This window comes from Diachasma alloeum, unplaced genomic scaffold, assembly GCF_001412515.2.
Source record: "Diachasma alloeum isolate Michigan unplaced genomic scaffold, Dall2.0 Dall_scaffold_78918, whole genome shotgun sequence".
NCBI classification, from domain to species: domain Eukaryota; kingdom Metazoa; phylum Arthropoda; class Insecta; order Hymenoptera; family Braconidae; genus Diachasma; species Diachasma alloeum.
This window is the reverse complement of record NW_021683653.1, coordinates 1,365-13,115: the sequence shown is the minus strand read 5'-3', so window position 1 is coordinate 13,115 and position 11,751 is coordinate 1,365. Positions and strand designations below refer to the sequence as shown.

Below are 11,751 nucleotides of genomic sequence, written 5' to 3'. Positions count from 1 at the left end.
AAACCCTCACACCTCGCGAACGAAGAGTCTCTGCGACCCAATTCGTTATCATCGTGAAGGTGTGAGGGGCAGATGAGAGGCCGAAGGGCAAGCTCGTCATCTGAAGCAACTCTCCGTTGTAAACAATGCGGAGGAGTTGACGATGTCTGTCGGCGATCGGCACATGCAGGTAGGCTTGAGATATGCCGAGTCTGGTCATGAAGTCGCCATCTTGAAGAAAATCTGGAACTTGGTGATGTGAGAAGAAATGAATTTTGGTAACTTTGACGTGTTTGTTTAGACCTCTGAGATCGCAAATGGGTCGAAGGTCGCCGTTGCTTTTCTTGCGTAAAAACATTTTTGAGATGAAGCTCGGGCCTTCTCTTTTGGGTCGCTCCAACACGCCCTGTTGCTTTAGGAGCTATATTTGCCTTGACATTTCTGGAGAGGCTCTGGTTTTGAACTGGGAGAGCTTCCAATTGGCGAAGAGTTTGGGTTTTGAGATGAGGGGAATCTCGGATGCACTTATTGCTTTGAGGATTTGAGGGGGGGCACCCAGCTCTTCCCATCCTCTCTGAAACTCCGCCAATTGGCCTCCTCTGAAGGCCCGAGGAATCAAAAAGTCATTTACCTGGTTTTTGGCCGGAGGAGTCGTCCCTCGACTTGTCTTTGGGTTCTCTCTTGGGGACCTTAGCTCTGGAGGTCTGCTGAGAAACGGTGGATCCCCTGGAGAAACGGGAAGCTTTGGCTGTGGTGCGAAAGGCAGGATGAAGAGGCCTCTGATGAAACTGAGTCCTGGGCGCTGGCTCCCTGGGCGTCAGGTATGCAGGAACGTTCAGCCAAGTCTGGGGGCCCCCCAAAGACTGAATCAAAGGGTGAAGGTTCTCCTTGCCGAAGAGATATTCAGGAGAAGGAGGAACTCTGCGCAGGGCAGCTTGTGTAGTCTTCACAGGAACCTCGTTCAGAAGACGGTCTCTCTTTGCCTCAATGGCCTCAGCTCGCTTGCCTTAAATGATTTGTCGGATTTGGTCATCGGTCTTTGACAGGCGAGAGTCCGGACCAAAAGTTAGGGACAATTTGTCATACAGAGTGTAAGGGGTGATTTCCGTGGGATTAGAATAGGCCCAGTCGACCACACTCTGCAAACCACTCTACAACAATTCCCTCTGTTCCAGGGCTGCATTGCAAAGACCCCCAAGTACACGGTCCAAAGGTAGAACAGGGTCTTTCCTCTTGTCCAAATGACGCAATTCTTCATTGACTTTGAGATCAGTAAATCCAGGGGAGGCCAAAAAAATTTTCAGAGCGCCTGCAAATCTGACGTCATGCCATTCAGGTGAACCAAAACGTTGCAAGTTGTTGAGGGTTGCGAGACGACCTTGGTCAGCTGGGTGAAGACGACGTTTTTCGTCGACGTCAGTCTTAACAAAGCCCAAGTCCAAGCGACGAGAAGCAGGAGTTGCTCCAGGCCTTGCCAGAAAAGGTCGTGTGCTGGTGCTGGGCTGTTTGACCGGTTCGTTGGGGGAATTTTGGGAAAACAGAGATGAGAGGAAGTTGACCTTATTCTGAAGCGCCTCGTACGAGGGCCTCGTATGACTGGAATCAGATTTGCGCCTCTTAGGTGGTGGAGAAACTTCTTCGGAGGAATCCTCGTCATCAGCAAGCCCAAAATAATCCCTTGACTTCTCATGACGTCTGGAGTACTCGTATGCACTTAGGTCGCTGTCACGTTCACCGCGTGAAGCACTGTTATCCTCCGTGTCCTCGGGCCGAGACGGGTCAGAGAAACTCTTTGAACTCGGCATGATGAAAAAGGCTATCCAGATTAGTGTTAGGAAAGCCACAGGACACTCAGCAACAATGATAAAAACCAAAACAGTTGAATTTAAAGCGAGGAGAAAATTTTTTGCGTCTATAATGGCCGAAAAAACTCAACGCTATGACGAAAGACGCAGTGACCACCGCGCAGCAGGTGACCCACGCACGCGCAACCAGAGAGAGAGGGAAAAGGAGAGTGAAGGAGGGCAGATAAGGCCGAATCTTCAACAGCTTCTCTAATAGGGATGCCGTTTTATCGGCCCATAGCATATAACGTATAATTCAATGTGCTTGAGATATCTCCCTAATTGGTTATTTTAAACTAAATATTATTTTGAATTTATCTGTACAATTCTAACTTGACAACTCTTCTTTACCCCAAAAACCATACTCCGTGATGTCACTACCGGATGGCGCCCCTTTCGCATTCTCATTTGACAATTTTTCCGTTTGACAATTTTTCCTTACGTCTAAGGGGCTAGAATGTTACGAGGTTCCGTCGATCAAAAAGCGGGTGCGCCATGTGTACAGTCGGGCTGATCAGTCCGTTCCCTTGGTTTTCGGAGGTGGGAGACATGGATGTGTGTGAGGATTAGGTAAAGTGGAGGTCGTTACGAAGGGAACGGACTAGTCAGTTTGTCTGTAGAATAGTGTCAACAGTTGAACCAGGACAGCATTTGCTTACAGCTGAGCTTGATAATATTTCAGCTGTCTTTGCGTAGTTTTTTGCATATTAAAATTGTTTTTTTTTCTTTTCTTGAACATTCTTTTAAATGTTTAAAGTTCACCTATTGTATTGGGATTCTCTTGAATTAATAAATGACATTCTCTACCGACGTTGGGAATCAGTTAATACAACGGAAATTATTTATCAAATTATTGTTCCTAAATCAGTAACATAAGTTATTCTTGCCGAAAGTCACAATTCTCCTACGGCCGGTCATTTTAAAGTCAACAAAATGCTTGAAAAAATTCGCAACAAATTTTTCTGGTCAACTTGTAAACAGGATGTTGAGCTCTGGAGCAAGAGGTTTTGAATTCGCTTCAGTAGAGACGGACCCGTTAATCGCGTTAGAGGAGAACTACAAGTCTATAATATCGGTTTTCCATTCGGAAGACTTGCTATTGACATTCTTGGTCCACTCTCAAAATCTACTTTTCGGAATTGTTACATTTTAGTCGTTTCTAATTATTTCTCACGCTGGCCTGAAGCTATTGTACTTCCCGATCATCAGGCAGCTACAGTCGTGGAAGCTCTAATGATTCATGTGGTCTCGGAATCCCGTTTCGGAATTTCACTCGAAATCCATTCAGATCAAGGTTGAAGTTTCGAGTGCGTGATCATTAATGATTTGATGACTCTCTTGGGAATTCATAAGACCCGAATGACTCCACTTCGACCTCAGTCGAATGGCATGGTCGAACGTCTTCATAGAACAATCCTGAATTATCTCGCCAAATTTGTGGATAACAACCATTGAAATTGAGATAAGTGGCTCCCTCTATTTTTATTGGCCTATCGCTCATCCAAGCATCAAACAACAGTCCTGTCTCCTGCAATGTTGATGTTTGGCAGAGAACTTCGTCTTCCTTTAGATTTACTGTATGGCAATCCGCCAGTTAATAACACATCACATGATATTAACCTTCCGAATTACGTTGGATAACTTCAAGAAAAACTGGTTGACATTCATCACCAAGTCAGAGAATGTTGGAATATGAAAAGTGAGAAAATGAAATCCAAATTCGACCTGAAAACTTCCATGATCCATTTTCAGCCTGAACAAAAGGTTTGATTCTTTGCCCCCAAAAGAAACAAAGAAAAATGTCCAAAGCTGCAAAAGGACTGGGAGAAGACACCTATGTAATCAAATCAAAACTGAATGATGTTGTCTATCGCATTCGAAAAATCCTCCACGGGAAATTGAAAGTTGTTCACGCAAATCGTCTTTGGCCATTAGAGACTGTTGATTAGAAATAGGAAACGGTATAAATCGTTCAAATTGCAATGATTTCACCACTTTTCTGGCTTTGTTGATTCTCAAAATAGAATTCTCTATCGAATAAATAAACTAATGACTGGTCTGGCGTGAACAGACCGCCAGGAGTGACCTGGCATACCTGAACAGGTGATTACTGCTGAATCCGGAGGGAACGGATTGGTCTAGAGTGAATAAACCACCTGAAGTGAACAGGCTTGCCTTGAGTGAAAAGGCTGTGATGATTTTGTCATTAGTTTGATGAACAATAAATTATTTGATAATTGCTTCTTATAGTTTTCTCTCACTATTGAGTGAGGTATTCACCAGAAGAGTGGTAGTTGCTTTTGTAAAGTAGTCAGCTTGTGTGCATAATTTTTATGTGAGATTCATGCAATATGCCATTACTAATTTGAAAACTTTTCCATTCCTTTTCCAGATCAATGATCTCAATCCCTGAAGCTTTGTGTGTGTTGACTGTTCAATTATTTCCTTTCTTTCAACACGTTGTGAATGAGTGAGACTGATACACTAATTTCATTATGGTTTCTCGTACATCATCAAACTTTGTATCATCCATCCCTCAAATTTTCAATTGTTAAAATCGAACAAGCATGCAAGTGTGATTCGGGATTGCTTTTCAATGTTGATTTTTGGGAGGTTTTAATTGAAAAGCAGATTGTGTCCTTCCCTATGTGAGATTTTCCAAATTTTTATTTGCATTATTCTAATTATACTCTTTCAAGTTGGAACATCTCAAATAGTCCCTGATCTGGTTGCCGTGGCCGCAACCTTTTCGTCGGAGGGGAGTAGTTTACGTATCCCCCTTCGAATCCCTAAATTGTAAACCATCTGAAGGACGCCTGTGAAGCCTGTCGAGATACGACGGTCATCTGCATCTTTCGTCATTCTATTCTCTGGAATTATCCTGAAGAAATCATCGTCTGTATTCTGCCTTCGTAATTAATATACTGTCCACCCCGGTTATGCATTAATTAAGTGTCCGTCTACCTCATTTCTTAAAACGCAACAATACTATAGTTTAATAAAAATGAGGAGTAATATAGACTATTCAAAAATTCTGGCTGCTAATTCAAGCAAACTTTTCGTTGCAAAATTTTGATACATTTTTATAGTGACAGTTTCACTGAAATTTGAAGGAGTTTCAACACGGAAAATTCACAATATTATTGAAACAATTAATGGAAACTGTAACTTTTATCTTCTTGAGGGTCAAATGGAAAACGAACAAAAGAATCCTACGTATAAAAAGCTTTGGAAAAAGAAATAATTTGATTCTTAGAATTGTTTTTCTTTGTTTCTCCTTCATGAACTCCAAGATTGCCTTGTCTCGCGTGCTTCATTCTCCTGATCAATTCGCTCATTGCTTCAGTTTGACCATTAAGAGCCTGTGAAACTTCTGGTTATTCCGTCCATGTTTCTATCTGACTTTTACAACGACAAAATTAGTTTACATGATTTGATGTTATATATATTTTAAAATCGAATGACAATATGCTGAAATCTGAAAGGGAATCCTGGAATCCGTTATATTTCTTCCTGCAGAGCTATTCTCGTTTTACATACAAAGCTCAGGCGGGAGAGACGAGTCAACCGATTGTAAGATTTAAGCGAATCCTTCTCTTCCACTTGTTTGCTCTTAGAATCTTTTTACACGTTTCTTTCATTTGACCCTTGTGACCGTTTAACTTCTGACCTTTGAGGTTGATCCGCTACGTGCTCTGTACTGAAATAGAACGATTATGTGGAAGATATACCCATTTATAATGATAATATTAGAACATTTTTTTCATAATTTCATTTAATTCATTTCAATAATGGGTTTCAGTTCCTTTTCGATTATGTACCATTGTTTATTTTATTTCATTGATATGTGCCATATTTTGGTGAGCAAAGATCTCGTTAATAAATGATTAATGGACCCCGATGGAAAAAAATCGATGCGACCGATTTTCTCACTTGAAAGAATCGATTTAAGCGAAAATCGATCCTGTATCATAAAATTCTAATACAGATACTCGTCATATTGAATTGTTTTTAAAAAATTGGAGTAGTGGTGAATTTGCAAACGCGAATTATCCCTGTGAAATTGATCTAATTTTTTTTAGTTTTAAAAATTTTCCAATTGCTGGCGAGCGCTTTTCTTCTGTAGAAAATTTAGCTGAGCGCGTATGGAAAAGAGGGTTAGATAGAAGGACAGCGGAGTATTTTGAAAAGTATTTTTCGAAAATCTCTTCTTATATTTGTTGCGGTATGTTTAACCCTTATTTGACCCTCATAATCGCCATGGTTCTCTAATTTTAAGATTCTGAATGTTATTCATTTTCGGTGACTCTTAAGATTTCATCCAAATTCACGGGATCATTCCGCCGGGAGTTTCCTTTTGCCTCTCAGTTTGAATAAATATCACAATTTTTTCAGTTCAACCCCTTATTGGAATTTCACGCTTTGTAAAAATGATCTCTTGTAAAATTTCATTAAATCTTGATTCTCCACATTGACAAAGCAATTTTTTTCTTTCAAGTAATTTCACAAAACAAGAAAAAACAAAATTTGCGAATAATGCACTTTATTGTCCTCAGAAAACTGAATGGAAACCTCTTGAAAACTCTCTCCGAGGGAAGCCTCCATGGGCTAAAGCTTTTACGACAACTGGATCTCAGCAACAACCCATGGGAATGCAACTGCTATCTCTACTGGCTTAGCAACTGGAAAAACACTTCGCTCTTCCGGTTAAACTCTACACCTATGTGTGATTCCCCTCCATCTCTGCACGGTCAATCACTCCTTGACCTGCGTACCTCGGAGGAACTCGAATGTCAGTTTAACTCCCCAACTCTACAAATAAACCCAGACCAAAACCAAGTAATTTTCGCGGGTGACTCAATAAACTTGGAATGCAGTGTGCCTAACATAAGAGACGATAGGACAGCCCGACTAGACTGGACATGGAATCCTAGTGTCTTCAAAGACTCAGGGAGCTTTATAAATCCCCAAGACATTCTATCCAACATCAAAGTAGAGAACAGGTATCTCTCTAATTCTGGTGTAATTCACAGCTCCATCACAATTTTCCCAGTCAGGAAAGAACACAATGGGCAATGGAACTGTCAACTAATCTCAATATACGGTAACAAATCTAAAACAGTGAGTATGATAGTTATATCAGCGGATACAACCTACTGTCCGTTAGTAATCACCAGGAACAACAAAGGAATTTACGCTTGGCCTCGAACAGTAGTAGGTTGGAAAGTCGAATTACCTTGTGAAGGAATCGGTCTCTCCGCCCTCACTACAATCCCTCTTCAAGCTTCCTACCAATGCAACTCTACAGGTAGTTGGATCAATCTTAATACAGATGCTTGCCCTTTCACTTCGCCCACGACAAAAGCTCTGGAACAATACTCAAAAGTAAATCTGTCTCTAACAAAAGGAAACTTATTAGAAACCGTTGTAAGATTTAAAAACCATACTGGATACCCGAATAAAATTACAGATCCAATCGAGATCCATTTCATAGCAAAAACAATCGAGAACTATTTAAGCTTCTTGATGGAAGAAGCAGAGCTTGGAGTCATGTTGATGGACGTCATCAGTGCTATCATGACCCTCCCAAAAGAGATGTTAAAGTGTTCAGAGACCTCCTACAACGCTTGTACAAGACTAATCAAATCAGTTGAAGTAATCACGGAGTTTACTCCTTCAATTCAACTCCATAAGAATAATATTGCTCTAGAAGAATTCAATCTGAAGACAGAAAATTTTATGGGCCTCACCTGTACCTGGTACAGCACAGCCTCGGGGGAAATTAAACGTAGGCTCATGCACTGTGCCACTAACAATAGAACTGCAATCCTGAACACTAAAGATAAGTCAATAGAAGCTTCAATCCAACTCCCAGCTTCATTACTCCATCATTTGGATATTACCGTCGTCCACCATTTGATGATTTCAATGTACAGCTCCAACAGCTTTTTACCCCTGACCACAGGGCCTCCTAAAATGGACATTACTTCCGGAATAATTGGAAGTAAGTTAATAGGTTATCCCGTGGTTAACTTAACAGAACCTGTCTACATAATGTTAAAAATGCCTCGATCCTACCATCTAGGAATTCGACCCAGACCCGCCGTATGGGACATGAAATTTAACTCTTCAGGTCAATGGTCCACCAAAGGTTGTCAGTTATCAAACCTAGTGAACAACCTTGTCATTTTCCACTGTGACAGGTTAGGATACTACGGATTATTAGAAGATACTTCATATCTCTATGATAGCCCGTATGTCTCTGGGGCAACGTTCACATACTCCAACCCTGCGATCTACATAGGAACGTTTGTAGCGATAATCTGTCTCATAATCACCTCAGTAACTTACATAATCTGTTACACATCTATCATAATGCCGAAGAAGGCGAAGCACTGTGTCATAAACACTTGGATATCAATCATTCTCCTTTGCTTTCTGTACACCACTGGGATCCAGCGGACGAATTCCATCGAGATCTGTCAGGCGGTAGGTCTCGTCCTTCATTATCTATCCCTGTGTTGTCTCCTCTGGATGGCAGCGTCAGCCAGCAATATGTATAAACGATTATCGAAGCCTGAGGTGACTGCAGTTCCTGAAGATGAAATCCTTGAGCAACCAATTCAAAAGCCTTTATTAGGCATCTATCTAGTGGGATGGGGTATCGCTTTGATCGTCTGTGGCATTTCTGGAGCCATCAATTTAAGAGAATATGCGGGATACTCTTATTGTTTCCTCTCTTCTGGCCCTGCACTGGCAACTCTCTTCGTTCCTGCCATTATTCTGATGTTCTATCTTAGCATCTTTTATCTTCTCATTCGATGTGCAATCAGAAGTGGTGATCACAATGGACAATTATCAGAAGGGACTCAAGGAACTGAAAATATGGATTTAGAGTTATTAGAGCCAAATGAGAACATTGGGGATCAAAATAGTATTCACTCGACTCAAACAGTTTCTTCGGAGATTGAAGATTTCGAGCATTCTGAAATTACTCAGCTGAAGAGTCAGGTAGTGATCCTAATTCTGTATTTGATTGTCTGGTTCTCAGGGGCTGCGGCGACTGTAAGACCTTTCAGTTTTCACATGCCTCATGAAGAGACAATTTTTGCTGTTATTTATGGAATTTCTGTCAGCGCTCTTGGATTATTCGTGCTTCTGTTCTATGGAATCGCGAGGAGTGATGTGAGAAATCAGTGGAGCCTCCTGAGATGTTGGTTGAAGAAAAAAAAAAACAGATGCTGCAGATCTCGAAGTGTCACCGATACAAATCCATCTTTAACTGTGCAACCTCTGGTGCAAAACCTCTCAGTTCCGATTTCGAATACTCAAGTAACTCAAGTGATCTGTGATACTAATTCTCTTAATTCGTCGAAACTCACCAGCGTCTCTCGTGCATGTATAGCCCATAAAACCTCTGATATTGGTTCTGATTGTCTTTCAACTACTAATAAAAGTCCAAACATGAATTTGGTTGTTTTCCATCGTCAGCAGTATCGTTCCAACAATTCTGTAATCACTTACACTGAAGCTACTCATTCAGCCTGCATTGAGATGTTCTACAATCCACGGCAGAGTGGTGTAGCCAGGAAGTTTTTCAAGAAACAAAAAAGGCACACGAAGCATAATAATTTGGGCCCCAGGAAGCAAGGCGATGGTGGAGCAACTAGTGATGGAGATAGCTGCATCTCCGTTCCTAGACCAGCTGCAAGACACCACGAGTCGGAAATCGAAAAAAGTGTCTTTGGCAGCAGTGTTAAAATCAACAATACCAATATTCATGTTGAGTTAAACTTAGTTAACGCCCTCAACAACGTGAATATACTTTCCGACAGTGGTGGAAGCATATCTGATGACGGAAATATGCCAATTCAATACGTAATAGCTCAGGAAACAAGTAAGGAAATGGTTAAAAAGCTGGACAACGATCATAGGAACGATCTCGGAAATGATTTGCAAAGCATAATGGCACTAGGACCACTATTGAGTCCCAATGAATCTGATTTTGATAGTAGAGCAGAAGAAGAGAAACATTTGAAGAACGTTTCTCAACAATGTAGCTTAGAGTACAGTTCTGAGTTGGGGTCAGGGACACAAGTATTCAGTGAAAAAAGTGATCACGATCTTTCTGAGATCGGGGAGACCACGAAGACTCCAAAAAAGATCTTTGAAGGAGACTTTGAATGTTCAAGTCTTCATGAACTCTGTCAGAAGTCGGAGAATGTAGGTAAACCTTTGATAAGATTAGAGCACTCAAGCAGCTTGTATTGTCTCTCTGAAGATCGATTTGAAGATATTCACTGGCGAAATAACTATAGAAGTTCGTGTAATGATGTGAGGAGTGTTGAAATGAGGACGAAGAATTGTAAGGTCGGAACTAGGGCTTCCATTGATGATTTCCGTAGCGAAGACAGTCAGAATATGATCTCTGGGGTCTACAGAAATGATCAACATCCAAGAACTGAAGATAAGAGATTCATCAATGAGAATATGCTCAATACATCAAATAGATCTATTTTCAATAGATCGTTGAGAGATGTCAATCATTGTATCGAGAACGATTGCGAGTTTTGGTTGATTGAATGTTTGACAGTGCCGGATGTAAATGAAGAAGTTTTGGTCAATCGACAAGCTCGTGGAAGCAGTAGGGATTATTTGAGGAAAGAATTCAACTCCTTGCGTGACCTCAGTACAATTAATGTAACCCTTGGGGCTACGAGACATCTGGATATAAATGCTAGTATCGGCGTAGATTATGAGGACACTAATTATGAAAATTCTCAGCACTTTAGTGAGGATGGAGTGCCGTTGGATGATATGTTACTGGAGACTAATTCAGTTAAAAGGGAGACGAGTGTTTAGAATTTTTTTAAAACAAAGTGTTACAAAATTCAACCTACATCTAAGCGATGAAGAGCTTTAGGACAAGCCTTTTTATAATGCTCAAAATTCTCTATAAACAATTTTTCATCATAGCGTGGGCTAAACTACATGACTATGATCAATGACGACGTCCAATTGGTTAATTTTCACCAATGGAATTGCCATCGATAACAATACAGTATTATACGTTTCTGTGGATTAGCGCAATATTCATATTGGAATGCCATGTATTACGATACAAAATTAGTTGATTTCTCATGCATGGTTCATATGCGAGTTCATGCAAATAACCGAAAAATGAATAAATATCCATCTTTTTGCATATGAGTGGCAGTCGATTTTCAGCAGAGAGAAAGATCTGGTATTGATATTACAATTGTCAGATCTTCTATTTCATCAGCTTCGTATACAATTCAATCACAGATCTCGTTGCGTTTAACATGAAGCCTCATGGTATTTCTCTACTTTGATGAATCATTCGTCACGCTTTCATGTCTCCATGATCTCACTGGGGAAGACCTACAGCCTCGCCCTGCACAAATTTTCAAAAACTTTAGCAGTAGTTTAGCTTTCATAATATCAACCCTTCAAGGACGGGCGCTCTAGTACCTAAACTATCCTTGTAGTCGGGCCGTAGACAGGACAGCATATTAAGGTTCTCACTTGTATGAAGACCTCAACCCATAGGACAGACGGTGGGTACATACACACTAAAAAACTAAAAAAAGATGGAACAACTCTAAAAAAAATTGGAGCTACTTGGGAGATTGGTGAGACAAGAGTCAATAACTTACAAAAATAAGTCATTCAAGGTTGTTATAGTCAGTGATCAAGGTTGTACAAATTTTGCGGATTGAATAAATTGTTACAATCTTGTAACCATCCAAATGAGTTCTTCGGGAACCTATCGATTGTTGCTTAAAGAATGATTCGATATCTCTCAATCGTTAAAGCAAGGTTTGGGGCCATAATTTTTTTTTATCCTGAAAATGTTTTTTTTTCTCACAAGGAAAGGCCTGCTGACGTCGAACACAGATTGCATCCA

At 40.7% G+C, this 11,751-nt stretch overlaps 1 protein-coding gene and 1 pseudogene across 1 annotated transcript; one reads left to right on the top strand and one right to left on the bottom strand.

Annotated features, from left to right (window-relative positions):
* Positions 1–602: 602 nt before the first annotated feature.
* Positions 603–1,784, bottom strand: LOC107047956 (annotated as a pseudogene).
* A 4,575-nt stretch (positions 1,785–6,359) lies between these two features.
* LOC107047954 (adhesion G protein-coupled receptor A3) lies at positions 6,360–11,028 on the top strand. The gene has a single exon (XM_015270887.1). It carries the CDS (start codon positions 6,360–6,362, stop codon positions 10,683–10,685), a length of 4,326 nt encoding a protein of 1,441 aa, XP_015126373.1. The 3' UTR covers positions 10,686–11,028.
* The last annotated feature ends 723 nt before the right edge of the window (positions 11,029–11,751 follow it).